Genomic DNA, 20266 nt, shown 5'->3' on the forward strand with positions numbered 1-20266 from the left:
GTATGCATGGGTTCCCCCAGGACTCAAACCCGAGCAGGTCAGTAGAACCTATATACCAGGTACTTGGGGAAATAAGTTCCAGCTACTGTTAATTTAAAGTCGATTTTTGCTCCTGGAAAAATTCAAATGATCATCTAGTTTTAGATTGAAGCAATTTTAATGAAATGGCACAAGTGGCGTTTTTGCCTGATTTCAATGGATAATTTAAATTCAGAAATATTGAATTAAGAGGGGTAACCAGAGCCTTAGCATCAAGTTACTAGAGATTTACTTTGGCTTTTCTTGTACTTTAAAGATGTTTCCTTGTTTGTTTTTATTTTTATAGCTTGTTTATACAGGGCAACCTACATAGTGATCATTAACTCCCTAGTAGGTAAATGCTAGTGATAAGTGACATTCACACCATGCAAGTGCCAAGTAATGGAGTCCTTGACATTCAGTGGCATTACCATCACCAAATCCTCCACCATCAACATCCAGGGGTTACCATTGATCAGAAACTCCACTGGACCAGCCATATAAATACCATTGCTACTAGAGCAGGTCAGAGGCTGGGTATTTTCTATGTTTCTATGTTTCTATTCTGCGACGAGTGACTCACTGCACCCACAGCGAGTGTTGTCCAATTACTTTGATACGGCTCTCGACCATGAAGGCAAATGGACTGTTGGCCTTTATTGCAAGGGGGAGAGAGTATAAAAGCAGAGAGGTCCTGCTACAACTGTACAGAGTATTGGAGTACTGCGTGCAATTTTGGTCTCCGTATTTAAGGAAGGATATACTTGCATTGGAGGCTGTTCAGAGAAGGCTCACTAGTTTGATTCCGGAGATGAGGAGGTTGACATATACTCATTGGAGTTCAGAAGAATCAGAGATGATCTTATCGAATCATATAAGATAATGAGAGGGCGGGACAAGTTGGATGCAGAGAGTGTATTTCCACTCGTAGGGGAAGTAAAACGAGGGGGCATAGTCTCAGAATAAGGGTCTCCCATTTAAAAATGAAATGAGGAGGATTTTCTTCTGAGGGTTGTAAATCTGTGGAATTCTCTTCCCCAGAGAGCTGTGGAGGCTGGATCATTGAATATATTTAAGGGGGAGATAGACAGATTAGTGAGTGATCAGGGTTATGGGGAGCAGGCAGGGAAGTGGAACTGAATCCATGATCAGATCGGCCTTGATATTATTGACTGGCTGAGCAGGTTTGAGGGGTCAAATGGCCTACTCCTGCTCCTATTTCTTATGATCTTATGTGCTGCTGGAAGTAATGCTGCAGCTTTGTCTATTCCGATCCAGATCCATAATAAATTGCACAATGTCGCATGCGGTGTGACCACATTGTTCCATGGTGCATTATAGATTAACCTGCAGGAGCCCCATTCAACTTGAAATAATGTTCTAACTGATATAACTGCCCTGTAGTGTGCAATTCGTTCTGGATATTTGGAATCTGTTCCAGAAGTAAATTCAGAATATTGCCTTCATTTGTTGTTTTTTTTTAACCTGCTCTTCTCATCTCCTCTTATCAATGAACCCCTGTCCCCATGCCGTTTTTTGCTGACTCTTCTATTTTGAGGAATGACGGTGATGGTTTTAAACACACAGGTGCACCAATATTTCCTCTGTCTACCAGAAGAAAACATCCCATATGTCAACAGCATTGGAGAGAAGTTCCGTATTAAACAGCTCCTATACCAGCTTCCGCCCCACGATAATGACGTAAGTATCGATGTAAATCTACGCAAGTATGATAAACTCTTGAGGAATTTATCCTCACAGGGTTAAACACCTACGTGTAAAGAACTTCCAAATTATTTTTAAAACGCAGGGACAAGAGTGCGAAAAAGTATCACAGGCTTATTTGTTCCCTCTTCGAGGTCCACGCCTGATTCAGATTGCAGCATTTACCAATGCAGCCATTCCTTTTCCATAAAACACATCCAGGATCAGGAACTCACTGGGCTAGGATCTTGACTTTGTAATAGTGTAAAACGGGCAATAGCGAGTCTTGCATCTCTCCTGATTTTTATTTCCATTGACTTCGACAAGCTCCCGATCCACCTATCACTCATTTCACGCTATCACACAAAGTCACGATCTACCCCACTGTGAAGAATCTGTGCCCATCACTGCCTAGCTAACGCCAACCTGATCCAAAATGTCACCCTTGGCTCAGTGACAGTCCTCGTGTTTCTGTGTCACAGGTCATGGGTTCAAGCCCCACTCCAGTGACTTGAGCACACAATCTAGTCTGACACTACAGTGCAGTGCTGCACTGTCGGAGGAGCCATCCTTTGGATGAAACGTTAAACCGTCTGCTCTCTCAGGTGGACGTAAAAGATCCCATGGCACAATCAAAGAAGAGCAGGGAGTTCTCCCAGTGTCCTGATGAATATGTATCCTTCAATCAACATTACTAAACAAGTTATCTGGTAATTTATTTCATTGCTGTTTATGGGAGCTTGCTGTGTGCAAATTAGCTGCCACGTTTCCTACATTACAACAGCGACTACACTTCAAAAATGCAGGATGTGCAAGACGTTATATTAATGCAAGTTATTTCTTGCCCTAGTCTTCCCATCACACTAACCAGCTTTCTTAAATGATCCCACAGCTATTGCCTCCACTACCCTAAACAGATAACCATTCTATGTCTTGATCAATCTTTCCATAAAGAACTTACTGATATCAGTCCTACATTTACTGTTTACTAGTTTAAATCTGTGCCCATTTGTTGTACTGTCACAGTTTAATTTGAAGTCGTGCTCCAGCCTGACCGGTTCTACACCACTCACTCTCCTCCATACCTTTGTACCCTTCTCCCTCATCTTGGCTTAAAACTACAACCAAGTTTAAATTAAACTAATAATTTAGCGTATAAACATGTCATAAATGTTTAATAAGCCTTTCTTCCACTCGTGAGGCAGAATGAAGTGAACTTACCATGACTTTGAAATAGAACAGTATCTTCTGAAAATATACAGCAGGACCTCTAGCCTCAAAGACGTTTTGGACAGAAAGCTTTTTTCAGGGCCCAGCTGTTGTGTATTTCCAGTGTCCACAGGTTTTCCTTCTTAAAGTTACTCACAACTTTGTTGTTTCTAAGTTGTGCAGTTGGTCTTCTTTTGTGGGGAAAAATGACAATGAGAAATGTTTTAGATGAATAATACCTCCAATAAAAAGTGGAGAACCTGCGGTCTTTCTCCATAATTAGCACCCTCCTAAAGAAAAAGCGGGAACCTGCAGCTTTGAGACCAGCCATTTCTGAGACGACCATTTAGTTAACGGGTCTTCATCTACATTCTTCCCGTTTTCCTTTTTTAAAAGAGGTACCTCAATACTTCTCCCCCACACTAGTGTCTAAAACATTTTGAGACCGGAACCAAAACTACTCTAGAATACAACTTCTATTCCTTTTTCAAAAGAAATGAATTTTCCATTGGTTAATTTTTAAAGGAACGTAACAGAATGACAAAGAACTTGTCCATTTGCAATCCTTGTTGATCCAAGGGAGGCCAGCCAGTAGCTACAATATTTATTGACTGGGATCTCAATTAAGTAATCTGAATGCAAATCAATCTTTAATAATCGCCTCACCCCCCCCTTGCCTCATGGTAAAGACTTGCATTTATATAGCGTCTTTCACGACCACCGGATGTCTGAAAGCACTTTACAGCCAATGAAGTACTTTTTGAAGTGTAGTCACTGTTGTAATGTAAAATATGCAGCAGCCAATTTGCACACAGCAAGCTCCCACAAACAGCAATGTGATAATGACCTGATAATGTTTTTTTTTAATGTTGATTGAAGGATAAATATTAGCCAGGACAACGGTGATAACACCCCTGCTCTTCTTCGAAATTTTACGTCAAACTGAGGCCCCGTCTGCTCTCAGGTGAACATCTCCTCCAAAAGACAGCACCTCCGACAGTGCAGCGCTCCCTCAGCACTGCACTGGAGTGTCAGCCTCGATTTTTGTGCTCAAGTCCCTGGAGTGGGATTTGAACCCACAACCTTCTGACTCAGAGGCAAGTGTATTACACTAAAGAGTATCTTCCGGTGTAATAAATACTAAGCCATATGGACCCTAACTTGGATTCTCAATTACTCATCTGGGGCAGCTGTTGGGACATGCAACAACTGCTTTTGGTCTGTCGGAAGGGAACCAGCCCTGGGTTCCTGCTCCTGATTGATAGCCAGTGACCTCTGCTAAAACCAGAGGGTGTGCACGAGTGTCTGATGCCAGACGAAGAGAGTATTGGCTTCGGCCGAGATGCTTTCCATGGTCCACGGAAACTCATTGGGCTGGATTTTCCGGTCCTTTGCGCTCCGGGTTTCGCCCCGGAGCAGCGTGAAATGGGACGGCGAGGTCCGGTCGCGATCCTCGTGTTCGGGTTTTGCGGCAGCGCTGGAAGAGCTGCGCCGGGTGTGCAACGTCTCTCGTTGCAACACCGTCCGAGTTTTGACTCCAACCCGACTCGCACGCCTGGAATCGTGCCTCGCAATGACCGCCGAGGAAACCAGAGCGGTTCAGCCATGCTGGCGGCGGTGAGATAAAGTGCTGTAAAGGTAAGTGCGAGTGTTCTCTATTCTTTTAGCAATTTTGTATTGTGGGTAATGTTTTGGGAATGTTTTTGTGTTCTCCCCTCCCAGACCCCTCTCTGAGCGCTCACGGCCCGACACTTTAGTTCGAGTTTCCTGACGCAGGGCCCAGATGGCACAAATTCCTTAAGAGTGCAACCTATTCCCGGCTGGTAACTTTTCGCCCTGAAAGGCCTAAAATCTAGCCCAATGTCTAGGCCAATAGACCACTAGACAAAGAGTGACTACTTGGGAGAGAGAAAGCAGGGTGCTAGGCACCGATGGAACCAATAAGAAGGAAGAAAATCGGAGAAGAAAAACTCTAATCGCTCTTGTAGTAATTTGGGGCTACGATCTCGGAATGATACTTCGTTTCACAAAGGGTTAATGTTCTTATTTTTGTTCCCATGCGAAACAATGGCAAACTCAAAATACCAATTAAAAGATTCAAAACCATTACAACCGTTTACTTGTTAGCTGCAAAAGGACTAATAAAGAGTATTTGGTTTCACGAACTCGCCTCCTAAGCTAAGATTACCACGGAGAATCTAAATGTAAGCTTATATGGCTAGGTAGTTAAACATAAATGCTTATTATAGCAATCGCTCACACTTAAATTGGTTCGTAGAATGTAATCGGCAGTAAAACCCCTAGCACATGTACAAAAGGACAATTATCAATGTATTTCAGGAAGGTGTTCTGTTACAATCAGTGCAGACTTTACTGGTACAAAATTTAAAATTTTCAAGGCTGGGATCGGCAGATTTTTGAGGTTAAGGCATCAAGGGGCAAGGATCGAAGGGAGGTAAATGGAGTTGAAGTTTCGATGAGTCATAGAATCATAGAATGATAGAATGGTTACAGCACAGAAGGAGGCCATTCTGCCCGTCAAGCCCATGCCGGCTCTCCAAGAACAATTCAGCTAGTCCCCCTCCCCTGCCCTTTCTCAGAGGCCCGGAAATGCTTTTCCTTCAGGTACTTATCCAATTCCCTTTTTTTGAAAGCCATGATTGAATCTGCCTCCACCACCTTTTCAGGCCGTGCATTCCAGATCCTAACCAATACTCCAATTGTGGCCAAACCAGTGTCTTATAAAGGTTCATCATAACGTCCTTGCTTTTGTACTCTGTGCCTCCTACTAATGAAGCACAGAAACCCCGCATGCCTTTTTAAACACACTCTCAACTTGTCTTGCCACCTTCAACCATTTGTGCACATATAACCCCCCAACCCCCCCCCCCCCCGGGTCTCTGTTTCTGCACCCCCTTTAGAATTGTACCCTTTAATTTATCGCCTCGCCTCATTCTTCCTGCCAAAATTTAGCACTTTTCTGCGTTTAGCAATGATCTAACCGAATAGTGGAAGTTGCTTGAGGGGCTGAATGGCCTACTCCTGTTCCCATGTTCATTTAAGGACAACTATTGCAATCAATGTTAACACCCACTTGCTTCTTGCTCAAACTAGTGCTTAAAATCTATAACTGCTTGTCAGCCTATATTAAGTACAGTAACTACCCAGGATTGAAGCATAAACTGTAATTCAATTGCATGGCTTTGTGAACATCACCAGAATACCTCTCTCAGATTCACTGTGCTTTGTAACTCGCCCGTTGTTTTCTCACTGTACAGTGTGCAGTTTTAAAGTACTGCAGTGATTGGGGTTCATTGGGAGACCCTCGTGTCCTTTGCTGAAGTTTCAGTTGCACCCTGTGAATATACAAAGCAATTACGTTGACTGTGTGTCTGGGTTTTTCCCTTGCAGGAGAAGTACTGCCAGTCACTGGGCGAAGAGGAGAAGAGGGAGTTGCGTGTGTTCAGCGGCCAGCGGAAGAGGGAGGCCCTCGGACGCGGAATTGTTCAAGTGTTTCCTTTAACTGCCACCGGAGCACTTTGTGAAAAGGTAAACCAAAAGAGGGCGTGACCTTGAAACCCGCAGTATTAGTCGGGTTATAATATATAACGCGCAGTATTAGTCGGGTTATAATATATAACGCGCAGTATTAGTCGGGTTATAATATATAACGCGCAGTATTAGTCGGGTTATAATATATAACGCACAGTATTATTCGGGCGTTGAGCAAAGGATAGAAGAGGGTTTATTTACAAATGGCACAGATTAGGCAGTTTCTCCTTAACCCACGCTATCTGTTGGCTAGCTCAATTTAAAGCCAGTGTAATCCTCAAATTCAGGTCTAACAGGCTGTTTTAGACCATTTGCGATGATGCCCTGCATCTACTAATGCTTTAAGCAACTCGCCAAGGCTTCTTCGGCAGCACCTCCCAAACCCGCGACCTGGCTAAAAAGGAATTCCAGTTTCCCCCCCACCCCCGCAACAGAATCCTTCATCTCTTCAATGATTGCAGAGGGAGGCGAAAACCCTATCAGGAAGTCTATTCCATGTATTCATTCAGTGTGATGAGCTTCCTGACATTCGTGCTAAAATTGCCATTTTGCAGTTTGAACCCCTGTCCAACTATCACAATCAAACTGTCAGCAACATTCCCCATTTACCACTTAATGGGGCAGAAAGTCACACCGTTTGCATCTCCCGTTAGCGCCCCGAGGGGGCACTGTCATTGTGCAGTGACCTGTTTTCGCCCGGCACTGGAAATTGGGTCATGCCCCATGAGGTCGCCGCTAGCGATGTCAGCCTCGACGGTCGGGGGCCGCACCCGCTCGTGTGGTGGAAAGTAAAGGGGAGGTGCGCGCTCTTTTTTTTTTGTTTGGCCAGCCTTTCATTTGCCAATTCTGCGATGGTGCAGCCCGGCACACCGCTTCTGTGCCAGGCTGCGGCCACAGCACCCCACCTCCCCGGTGGCATAGTGGAGGCCCCTCGCCCCACTGCAGTGCGCCCGCCCCTTTAATGGCCAGAGCTCGCGCCAGCGCTAGGCGGAGAGGCTGTGTAACGCTGCCAAATGAGTGCGCTTGCTGCCCCGAGAGGAAGTGGAGCCCCTGACATTGGGCTTCCCTTCCTCCTTGGGGGCAGTAACCCCAATTTCGTGACTGGCGCAAGAAGTCTCACCTCGGTTACCGCTCCTAAATGGGGCATAACTGAATTTCGCCCCTCCTTATCTTGTATATCTCCAGGAGATCCCCCCCCACCCCATCCCCCTCAGTCACCTCCCAGTTGTTCCACCTAATTCACTCCTGGCAATTTAGGTCAGTCCTTTGGACCCAAAACTTGTAATGCTGTGTAAATGTTGTTGATCAAGGGGTGGAGCGGACAAAGCTAAAGCTACGTAGGGATTGGGGGAATGTTATAGAAACATAGAAACATAGAAAATGGGTGCAGGAGTAGGACATTCGGCTCTTTGAGCCTGCACCATCATTCAATAAGATCACAGCTGATCATTCACCTCAGTACCCCTTTCCTGCTTTCTCTCCATACCCCTTGATCCCTTTAGCCGTAAGGGCCATATCTAACTCCCTCTTGAATATATCCAATGAACTGGCATCAACAAATCTCTGCGGTAGAGAATTCCACAGGTCAACGACACTGAGTGAAGAAGTTTCTCCTCATCTCAGTCCTGAATAGCTTACACCTTATCCGTAGACTGTCCCCTGGTTCTGGACTTCCCCAACATCGGGAACATTCTTCCTGCATCTAACCTGTCCAGTCCCGTCAGAATATTATATGTTTCTATGAGATCCCCTCTCATTCTTCTAAACTCCAGTGAATACAAGACCAGTCAATCCAATCTCTCCTCATATGTCAGTCCTGCCATCCCGGGAATCAGTCTGGTGAACCTTTGCTGCACTTCCTCAATAGCAAGAATGTCCTTCCTCAGATTAGGAGACCAAAACTGAACACAATATTCCAGGTGAGGCCTCACCAAGGCCCTGTACAACTGCAGCAAGACCTCCCTGCTCCTATACTCAAATCCCCTAGCTATGAAGGCCAACAACTTCCCATTTTGTTGATTCGGATTCACAAATGATAGCCGTTAAAATGAAAATGCAATGGCAGCATATATTTCGTAGGTTAGGTTCACCCGAGGCCTGGAAAAAGCTGCCCATAAATTTGATCAAAATGAATCACTTTCCCATCCCTATAGGTTCAGATATTCCTATAGCACGTTTAACGTAGTAAAATGTCCCAAGGCGTTTCACAGGAGTGTTTCACTACGTTAAAGATGCTATATAAATGCAAGTTGTTATCAAACAAAGTTTGACACCGAGCCACATAAGGAGTTATTGGGGCAAATGAGAGAGAGGTTTTATGAAGCATCTTAGAGGAGAGAGGTGTAGAGTGGTGGAGAGTTTTAGGGAGGGAATTCCAGAGCTTGGGGACTAGGCAACAGAAGGCAGTCGCCAGTGGTGAAGCAATTGAAATCGGGGATGCTCAAGAGGCCAGCATTGGAGGAGCGCTGACATCGGGGGGAGGGGGGGGGCGGTTGAGGTGGGGGGAGGCGGTGTTGTAGGGCTGAGGGGTGAGTCGATGGAGGAATCTGAAAACCAGGATGATTATTTTAATGTCAAAGGGGCCCTGTGGAAGATTTATCTGCTGTTATATATCTTTCTGTATTTGCAGTGCAGTGGGAAGATAAATGGAGGAGATGTTGCTGTCTTTGCTCAGAGAGCTGGGAACCGCACCTGTTGGCATCCGTGCTGCTTTGGTTGCATCACGTGTCAGGAACTCCTGGTGGACCTCATTTACTTTTACCAGGACGGAAAGATATACTGCGGCCGACATCACGCTGACCTCTTCAAACCACGCTGTGCGTCATGTGACCAGGTGAGTGGCTTTCCATATTCCCTTCCTTTCTACTTGATGTTCCTCCATCACACTCTCAAGTCTTACTGTCAGAGATTTCAAAATTCTCATTTTCGGCTGCCCGTGTCCTAACTCACACCAATTCCCGTTCACCCATCACCCCTGCGCTTGCTGACGTACATTGGCTCCCGGTTAAGCAACGCCTCGATTTCAAAATTCTCATCCTTATTTTCAAATCCCTCCTTGGCTTCATCCCTCTCTATCTCTGTAATCTCCTCCAGCCCCATACCCCTCCGAGTTACCTGTGCCCCTTTAATTCTGCCCTCTTGAGCATCTCTTAACCATTGGTAGCTGTGTCTTCTGTTGCCTAGGCCCCAAGCTCTGGAACACCCTGCCTAAACCTCTCCGCCTCTCTTTCCTCCGTCAAGACGTTCCTTAAAACCTACCACTTTGACCAAGGGTGTAATTTCTACTTGTGCGTCTCGGTGTCAAATTATTTTCTCATCACTCCTGTGAAGCGCCATGGGATGTTTCACTACGTTAAAGGTGCTATATAAATACAAGTTGTTGTTGTACAGAATTGCTCTCCTTTTGACTTCCCTCTGGCCAATTGCTGCCTGCCTCCTTCACTTTGGAGCAATGGGGGGCGGATTAACCATAGGGCTGCAGCCCCAGGTTCACCAAATAAATGTAGGGAAAAAAATATAAGGCCTCCCAACTAGGTTGAAGAGTATAGACAATAAGAGAGGAAAAACAAAACTGAGGAAAATATTGTTTATTGGCCTAACATGTACATACCTGTTTTTGCAGAGACAGGATCTTTACTATTTGCATATATGTATAGGAATCTAGTGTTGCAATGTTACCAGAACCAAAATATATACCTACTTGATTTACAGAATATATGCTTTCATTGGTGAATATACTGGCCTATGTTTTCATACTCAGAATCCGAATCAGATATGTAATGAACATGAACAAACATAACTATCGGCCCATTTGGATCAGTTTGCCCCAGGCCCTTAATCCAGCCCTGGGAACAGTTGTTTACGCACACTGCTGAATTAGCTTTTGAGTATGGAGCATTGGTCAAATGCAGTCGACAAGTCATTTTACCATTGCCTGAGGTACGGTAGCATAGTGGTTATGTTGTTGGACGTAATCTAGAGGCTTGGACTAATCTGGAAATGTGAGTTCAGAGGTAGGTTTTTGATCAGAGGTATGTTTTAAGGAGCGCCTTGAAGGAGAATAGAGAGGTCTAGACAACAGACGGCACGGACACGGCAGCTGGGGAATTTAAATTCAATTAAATAAATCTGGAATTAAAAAGCTAGCATCAGTAATGGTAACCATGATGTCGTTAAAAACCCATCTGGTTCACTAATCCCCTTTTTTATAGTGATCAGGATTCAGTGATTCAACCTCTGGCTTGAGAGCAATGACGTGTGCTCTAAGGGTTAGCAATCTGAAGGAAATTAGGGGCTGATTTTAAAACTGGGTGGATATCGAGAGTGTGGAGGGCCGAAATGGGTGGTGGGCAGGGAGAGAGAACCATTCGGACCCTCGGGCCTCATTTACATGCCCCAACACTGATTCCCACCTAAAGCAGCTGGAAACAGCTTCACTGCCAGTGAATGGGGGCGGGGGGCAGGGGGGGGGGCACGGCAGGGGGGGGGTGCAGGGCAGGGGGGGCAGGCGGCGGGGTGGGGGGGGGGCCAGGCAGGGGGGGCAGCCCAGGAGCAGGAGAGGCCCACAGTATTCCTGGCGGGTTGGCACACTGGGCCAAAGTTGGGTCCACAGTTAGAATGGCCTGTGTGTCACAGTGATGTCATCGGGATGCGACCCCTCCATTTCAATTAGGCCCCCGCTCTTCTGGGACAGGTGGCTTTCCCGGGCCCCAAATTCAGACAAGTAAAAATTGGGGGGGGGGGGGAAGAAAGGAAGGGGGAGCACTGCGTGAATTCCACCATCTTCTTCCCCCGTCGTCGTCTCGCCCGACCTGGTGGGGGGGGGGGGTTAATATTGGCCCTGCAGGGGGAATGTCGAGCATTACTACAGTGTGATACTAACAATGGTTGTTTTTCTATGACCCTTGCAGTTGATCTTTGCTGAAGAGTGCACGGAGGCAGAAGGCAGGTATTGGCATATGGACCACTTCAGCTGCACTGAATGTGAGGCAATTCTTGGAGGACAGAAATACATCATGAAGGAAGGGCAGCCATATTGCTGCGGCTGCTTTGAGACCCTTTACGCAGAGTACTGCGAAAGCTGCAGAGAGATCATTAGTGAGTATATAAAAAAAGAAAAATCCAAAATAGGCAAGAGAGCTAATTAGTGAATATAACGAAAGAAAATTCCCAACTGTCTTAAATCAAGAACCAGACTGGAATTTTAATGCATTGTTGAGATATAATCAAACCGTCCAATTAAAACTTCAGTCTTTCTCTGCATGTCTGCCTTTTTATGTTCGAGGGGATATTTTTGTTTTAATGAGTGCTAATGCTATAATTATGGATCTGTTACTGAGACCAACAACAATCATACCCATTTATATTGCCACCTTTAAAGTGAAGTAGTCCCAACACGATTCAGAACGGGGTATGGAAAAGACATCAAACCAACACACAGCTGGCCTACATTGGCTCCCAGTTGAGCAACAACTTGGTTTTAAAATTCTCATCCTTGTTTTCCATGGCCTCCCCCCTCCCGTTCTCTGTAATCTCCTCCAGCCCCACCCACCCCCCGAGATATCTGCGCTTCTCCAATTTTGCCCTCTTGAGCAACCCTGATTTATCATCGCTCAACCATTGGTGGCCGTGTCTTCTGTTGCCTAGGCCCCAAGCTCTGGAACTCCCTCCCTAAACCTCTCTGCCTCTCTTTCCTCCTTCAAGACGCTCCTTAAAACCTACCTCTTTGACCAAGCTTTTGATCACCTGCCCTAATATCTCCTTTATGTGGCTCGGTGTCAAATTTTGTGTCTTGTAATACCCCTGTGAAATGCCTTGCAACATCTTACTATGTTAAAGGCGCTATATAAATACATGTTGTTGTACAAGAGATACAAAGGAGCTAAATTGGTAGCAGCAGAGGCAGTTATTGATCCAAAGGATTTCAGCAATCTGGTCTTTTCAACTTTACACTATTTTCACCTTCAAAATAATCTCAGACGGGTTTCTCAATGAGGTCATTTGGGGGAAGATTTCAAATAAATCCATTTTTAAAAACAAGCCAGTTGTCGATGGATGTTGCATTTTCTCCCACTTTTTTTTCTGATTTGCATGTTCTCAACCTTGAGTTTAGAAAATCTTTTTAATTTCATGTTCAAGCCACACATTCAATCTTGTGCCATTAAACCAACAGGTATTGACTATGGACAAATAACATTTAGTGGTCAGCACTGGCATGCAACCAGCTCCTGCTTTTCTTGCGCTCAATGTAAGAAGCCTCTCTTGGGCTGCACCTTCACCTCCAGACATGGCCAAGTCTTCTGCTCTATAACGTGCAGCCAAGTCGAAGAGCCTGTTGGATCAGATTCCTCTGACTCTGCTTTTCAGTCAACACAGTCCCAAGAATCCAGTTGTATTTTCAGCCTTGGAGAAGACCCCGGGGTCAACAACGCTTCAAGCAGTTCATCACCACAAAACCTACACTACAGCCAAACCACTGAAGCACTACCCGTGGATGACACGGACTGTATTCTGCAACATGTGGACAGCCTTAGTATCAAAGACCAAACACCTGGCAGCAAAGACGATCTGGTGTTGGAGCTCAAGAAGCGATGCAAGAGTTCAGTGAAACTTCAGCACTGGCAGATGGAATACGAGCTGTTGAAAAAAGGCCCCGAGCCTCAAAACGAGGCAAGGCGAACAGAGGCGTGGCCATCAGAGGGCGGCCATCTCAAGAAAGAAAAAGGCCTCAAGGTTGAAATCTTGACCTCTAATCAAGAATCGGGCCAAAGAAATGACCATTCAGCGACATTATGTAACTTTAATTGGCTGAAAGGTGGACTTGAAAATGCCATGAAAGTCATTGACCCGTCCCTAAGTAGTAATGGGCATGAGGTCTGGCCGGTTGAAGGCCAAAGGATGGAGAATACGGTGGCTACGGAATCTTTGGCTCTTGATCAAAGCCTGGCTTTCAAGCACCAGCTGGACATTTACTGCATCCAACAGGGAGGCCAACTAGGGGACGTGAGGGATAGCTCCACCCAATCCTTTCGGGGTAAGCGGAATCAATGGTTGGATGTCCAAGTTGGTTCAGAAAACCCTACACAGGATCAGAAAGCATGGTCGGAAAATTCACCACAGAGGTTGCGAGACAAGATGACAGAACAGAAAATTGGAAGAAGCCAGCAGGATTCCTTGGCTACTGTCCAGATTGCAGGTAATAAAATGAATGCAGGAATGATAAAACATCTCTCAAAGAATGACTTCCACTCTCTCCCTTCATCTCCGCTCTCTCCCCACTCCACCCACAGATACTCCTATCTCTGTAATCTCCTTCAGCCCCTCAAACCCCGCCCCCCTGCCCTCTGAGATATCTGCCCTCTTGAGCATATCCAATTTATAATCGCTCAACCATTGGTGGCCATGCCTTCTGTTGCCTAGCTCCTAAGCTCTGAAACTTCCTGCCTAAACCTCCCCACCTCTATTTCCTCCTTTTTTAAGAGGCTCCTTAAGATCTACCTCTTTGACCAAGCTTTTGGTCACCTGCCCTAATTTCTCCCTATGTGGCTTGGTGTCAGATATTTTTCTTATAATACTCCTGTGAAGCGCCTTGGGACATTTCACTATGTTAAAGATGCTATATAAATAGTTGTTGTTGTAGCTAAATACACTGGAGGGGAAAGAATGAGAAGTGATCTTATCGAAACGTATAAGATTATGAAGGGGCTTGACAAGGTGGATGCAGAGACGATGTTTCCACTAATGGAGTCTAGAATAAGGAGCTGCCCATTTAAAATCGAGATGAGGAGAAATTTCTTCTGAGGGTTGTAAATCTGTGGAATTTGCTGCCTCCGAGCTGTGGAAGCTGGGACATTGAATAAATTTAAGACAGAAATAGACAGTTTCTTGAGTGATAAGGGGTTATGGAGGGTGGGCAGGGAAGTGGAATTGAGTCCATGATCAGATCAGCCATGATCTTATTGAATGGCGGAGCAGGCTCGAGGGGCTGTATGATCTACTCCTGTTCCTATTTCTTATGTAACCATCCCGATCAGGAAGATCCGAAGCTCAATCTCCAGTCTCTCAAGTTAGTTGATCATAGTTAGGACACTGGCAGAGACGATGCAGTTTGCACCCCTGGGCTTGGGAGGGAAATACAGCCATGGTTCCGTTCCTCCTGATCTTTCTCCAGTGATCACCATGTACAGAGAGCCTCGAGCCTGGCTGTGCTTCTCCCTTAGTTCAGCCACTACCTTTACAGGGGTGTAGTGTTCACAAAGCATACCTGGGTATACCGAGTACTGCCACTTATGCTTTGAGGCTAATGAATAAGTATTAAACATAGTGGTCCCACAATTCTCCGGAGCCTAAGGCAGACTGGGAAGGGGCTTAAATTGAGTGCAAGAGGTCTAGTGGGCGGAAATATGGAAGCAATGGATTTATACCCAGAAAAGTTGCCGCAAAACGTGTCGGATGTGGCTCAGTGGGTAGCACTCTCGCCTCTGAGTCAGAAGGTTGTGGGTTCAAGTCTCACTCCAGGGACTTGAACACACAAATCCCGGCTGACACTCCAGTGCAAGTACTGAGATGTGCTGCACTGTTGGAGATGCTGACTTTCGGATGAGACGTTAAACCGAGGCCCCGTCTGCGCTCTCGGGTGGACATAAAAGATCCCATGGCCACTATTTCAAAGAAGAGCAGGGGAGTTATCCTCAGTACCCCAGCAATATTTATCCCTCAATCAACATCACTAAAACAGATTATCTGATCATTATCACACTGCTGTCTGTGGGACCTTGCTGTGTGCAAATTGGCTGCTGCATTTCCTACAATGCAACAGTGACTTCAAGTATTTCATTGCCAATAAAGCACTTTGGATCGTGAAAGATGCTAAATTAATGCAAGCTTTTTTTGGAATTGGGGCAGGCAGAGCGTCTGTCCATCCCAAACATGACCGCCGCTGCCCCCCACCCCATGTCACAGGGAGGTGTGGCTTACAGGATAGCTTTCCATGCTCAGATTCCTGTGACTCCTGCCTCCTTTATGCCTGCAATCCATACATAAAGGAAAAATCTGGCGTCTAGATCAATTCAAAGGTGGAAGTTGTGCCCATTTAGGAACTGGCCTGAAAAGTGAGAGTATGCAGAGGACCAATTGGCACCTTCGAGAAACTTTTGACCCTGCCCTGACCCTAGATTACTTCAGCGGGGTCCAGAGCAGAGATCAACAGCGGGACAGAAGTCCCACTTTGATGCACTGACACCAGCACAGAGACGCTGGCCTAAGCTTTCCAACGGAGGGCCATGTCCAGCAGGGTGGGACCTCTGCCTTGAGCCTGGCTGATGTTCTAGCCCCAGAATCATTTGCATGCTGGAGGTGGGCTAAATCAAGGCCAGAAACGTACCTCGGTGGGCCTCGGGGAGGGTCTACTGCAGAGGGAGGAAACATCAGACAATTTTTCAATTCAACTGTTTGAGGTTAGGGCCTGTGACTGCAATCAATTGTACATGTCTCTCTTTGCCACCATGCTATATCTTAATTTGTTCTTTATACCCATTGTGTATAATAATGTCAAATCCACATTTGTATATATTATTTTCTTGGCAATTTTTTTTCCCCCTCAAACTGGCCCCTATTGAATGGTTTGCGATCCATCACTTGATCAATCCTCACCTATTGCTCAAACCTGGTAACTGATTAATGATTTAAGTACATCTCACGCGTGCCCATATTAGCTCTCCATGGAGGGAAAAGTTTTCATTTAACACTCTCGGGTGAAACCATTACTTACTGAGCTTGTCCGATGTGGCTCAATGGGTAACACACTCGTCTCTGAGTTAGAAGGTTGAGGTGTCCGCTGGTCGTAACAGGCGTTATGTAAATCCAAGTCTTCCTTTTGTTGATCCACTTTTAATTTGATCAATTTTGGAAGAGTAACGTATCAATGAAAAAGCTGAATAATTATGACATGCTGAAGGATAAAGAAAAAAGGCACTCCCTAAAAAGGATAGAACGGGGTACTTTGTAAATAGTGAAAGGCTAAAAACATTGGAGATCCAAAGAGACTTGGATTCAGGTACATCGATCATCAAAATGTCATCAACCGGTACAGAAAATAATCAAACCTGCTAATGGGTTTATATCTAGAGGACTAGAATACAAGGGGGTAGAAGTTATGCTGCAGCTGTACAAAGCCCTGGTTAGACCACTCCTGGAGCACAGTGAGCAGTTCTGGGCACCACAGCTTAGGAAGGATATATTGGCCTTGGAGTGCAGTATAGGCTTACCAGCAAGATACCCGGACTTCAAGGATTAAGTTACAAAGAGAGATTACACAAATTAGGGTTGTATTCCCTACAATTTAGACGGTTATGGGGTGATCTGATTGAAGTTTTCAAGGTATTAAGGGGAACAGATAGGGTAGATAGAGAGAAACTATTCCCGCTGATTGGGGATTCTGGACTAGGGGGGCATAGTCTAAAAATTAGAGCCAGACCTTTTCAAAAGTGAAATTAGGAAACTCTTCTACACACAAAGGGTGGCAGAAGTTTGGAACTCTCTTCCGCAACTTATGTTAGATCAATTGTTAATTTTAAATCGGAGACGGATAGCTTCCTGTTAACCAAAGGTATTAAGGGTTATGGGTCAAAGGCAGGTATACGGAGTTAGATCGCAGATCAAACATCATCTGCTTCAATTGTAGAACTGGCTAGAGGGGCTGAATGGCCTCCTCCTATTCCTATATTCCTCATCTGAAGCACAGCAATTATTAAGATGCAAACCAGAATGCACCCCTCTCCCCGCCCACTGCCCTGCCCCCCCCCTCCCCCCCCGGCCTTGTGGATCCAAAGAAGTAAACTAGCTCCTAGCTCCAAAAGGACAAGAGGATTAAATAATACAAGATCCAGCTGTGGACAACCATCCTCTGCTAATATCCATAAGGATGTGAAAGAAAAAATAAAGACTTGCATTTATATAGTGCCTTTCACATCAGCGTCCTCATTCAGGCGAACATCCCCAGCATTGAAGCACCGACCACACCTCGATCAGCTCCGCTGGGCAGGCCTCATAGTCCACATGCCAGACACAAGATTCCCAAAGCAAGCGCTCTACTCTGAGCTCCCTCATGGCAAACGAGCCAAAGGCGGGCAGCGGAAACGCTACAAGGACACCCTCAAAGCCTCCCTGATAAAGTGCGACATCCCCACTGACACCTGGGCGTCCCTGGCCCAAGACCGTTCTAAGTGGAGGAAGTGCATCAGGGAGGGCGCTGAGCACCTTGATTCTCAACGGCGAGAGCATGCAGAAATCAAGCGCAGACAGCGGAAAGAGCGTGCGGCAAACCAGTCCCACCTACTCCTTCCTTCAACGACTATCTGTCCCACCTGTGACAGAGTCTGTGGCTCTCGTATTGGACTGTTCAGCCACCAAAGAACTCACTTCAGGAGTGGAAGCAAGTCTTCCTCGATTCCGAGGGACTGCCTATGATGATGATATCCCAAAGCACTTTACAGCCAATAACGTACAAATGTTACTGTCATAAGGAGCTCTGTTACACTATATTGTTAGTGATTGGAAATGACTGCTTCAGATGAGACGTTCAACCGAGGCCCATTCTGCCCTCTCAAATGGACATAATAGATCCGTGGCACTATTTGAAGGAGTAAGGGAGTTGTCATGGTGACCTGGATGATATTTATGCCTCAACCAAAATCATAGACAGATTTAAAAGCTAAATACTGCAGATTCTGGAAATCTGAAACTAAAACAGAAAATGCTGGAAATACTCAGCGGGTCAGGCAGCATCTGTGGAGGGAGAAACAGTGTTAACATTTCAGGTCAATGACTCTTCGTCAGAACTGGAAAAAGTTAGAGATGTGACAGGTTTTTAGGCAAGTGTCCGGACAGGGAAAAGGGGGGAGGGGAGGAATGAACAAAAGGGAAGGTCTGTGATAGGGTGGAAGGCAGAAGAGACTAAGAGACAAAGGGGATGATTTGCTGGGAAATTTCTCCGATTCTCCCAATGAGCCACCATAACTCGGGTACAATTGGGGGAAATCCCACTTACGCGGTTTATCCGGGGATGCCTCCACTCTTTCACCAAAGTTATGGGAACCGATTGGGAGAAACCCCAAGGAAATTCCCGATTATCGGTCAATTTATTAAGTGGGATCTTACTGTGTGAAAATTGGCTGCTGTGTTTACCAACACCATAGCACTTCAAAAAGTAATTGGTCGTGAAGAGCGCTATATAAATGCAAGCTCGGATTGTCCACATTTTTTATTTTAATTTTTTTTTTTTAAATTAACAAATCCCTCATCATCGGCAGTCCCTCGAAATCGAGGAAGACTTGCTTCCACTCTAAAAGTGAGTTCTTAGGTGGCTGAACAGTCCAATACGAGAATTACAGTCTCTGTCACAGGTGGGGCAGACAGTGGTTGGAGGAAAGGGGTGGGTGGGGAGTCTGGTTTGCCGCACGCTCCTTCCGCTGCCTGCGCTTGTTTTCCGCATGCTCTCGGCGACGAGACTCGAGGAGCTCGGCGCCCTCCCGGATGCTCTTCCTCCACTCAGGGCGGTCTTTGGCCAGGGACTCCCAGGTGTCGGTGGGGATGTTCCATTTTATCAAGGAGGCTTTGAGGGTGTCCTTGAAACATTTCCTCTGCCTACCTGAGGCTCGCTTGCTGTGTAGGAGTTCCGAGTAGAGCGCTTGCTTTGGGAGTCTCGTGTCGGGCTTGCGGACGATGTGGCCCACCCAACAAATCCAACATCAAGCTAATACATGAGTGCGGTGGAGTCTGTTACTGAACATCAGTTGCTTATAATGAGCTGTCCAGAAGCACAGCTTATCTGATACCATGATTGTTTCTAGTGGTAGGTGCTGTTCCATTAAGTGGCAGTACTCTATTGCTGAAAGACAATTGGCTCAGTTGTACTCTCGTTAATCTTGCATGATCTGGCATATGAATTAGTAATGGAATTGGTAATGAACTGCTAATTGTAGCAGCCATGGCATTTTGCTTTGTGCTAATCGCCGTTAACTGTCAATGGAGCCCGAGGATGACGCAAAATTGCTTTTATAATGGACCATTGATTTGGATTCGGAGAAACAGCCACCAGTAAGCCACTGTCTCCTTATTTAACCCTTGCCACTGGACCAAGACCTGGCTCTGTCAAGCTCATGTGGTGGCTGGTGTGCAACAGCCACCACACGTTTATAAAAAAAAAACTCCACGCACGGGCATCTTCCACCCTTCAGAATGTAGTGCAGGACCTAGAATATTAGGTCCTTCATTGAACCCATCCTTTTTTTGGCGTGGAAGCAAGTTATCCGCGCTTCGAGGGACTGCCTCTGATGATGATTTAAGAAGGGATATACTTGCATTGGAGGCAGTACAGAGAAGGTTCACTAGGTTGATTCCTGGGATGAAGGGGTTGTCTTATGAGAGGTTGAGCCTGTACTCGGAGTTTAGGAGAATGAGAGGTGATCTTAACATAAAAGATTCTGAGGGGGCTTAATAGGGTAGATGCAGAGAGGATGTTTCCCTTCATGGGGTAATCTAGAACTAGAGGGTATAGTTTCAGAATAAGGGGTCGCCCATTTGAGACGAATACCCTTTCGGAGGGTCGTGAATCTTTGGAATTCTCTACCCCAGAGAGCTGTGGAGGCTGAGCCATTAAATATATTCAAGGCTGAGAGAGACCGATTCTTGAACACTAGGGCGGTCAAGGGTTATGGGAAACTGGCAGGAAAGGGGAGTTGTGGCCAAGATCAGATCAGCTATGATCTTATTGAATGGTGGAGCA

General features: G+C 45.8%; 1 protein-coding gene across 1 annotated transcript in view; it reads left to right on the top strand.

Moving 5' to 3' along the window:
* Nucleotides 1–20266, top strand: part of LOC139228277 (prickle-like protein 1) — a 129483-nt gene that overhangs the window by 106639 nt on the left and 2578 nt on the right. The window contains exons 2-7 of the mRNA XM_070859460.1: nucleotides 1–37; nucleotides 1606–1719; nucleotides 6343–6480; nucleotides 9113–9316; nucleotides 11394–11580; nucleotides 12656–13678. The exon at nucleotides 1–37 is cut by the window's left edge and continues 144 nt beyond it. Coding sequence (XP_070715561.1) covers nucleotides 1–37; nucleotides 1606–1719; nucleotides 6343–6480; nucleotides 9113–9316; nucleotides 11394–11580; nucleotides 12656–13678 — 1703 coding nt within the window. The remainder of the gene's footprint in view (nucleotides 38–1605; nucleotides 1720–6342; nucleotides 6481–9112; nucleotides 9317–11393; nucleotides 11581–12655; nucleotides 13679–20266) is intronic.

This window comes from Pristiophorus japonicus, chromosome 17 (genome assembly GCF_044704955.1).
Source record: "Pristiophorus japonicus isolate sPriJap1 chromosome 17, sPriJap1.hap1, whole genome shotgun sequence".
Taxonomy (NCBI): domain Eukaryota; kingdom Metazoa; phylum Chordata; class Chondrichthyes; family Pristiophoridae; genus Pristiophorus; species Pristiophorus japonicus.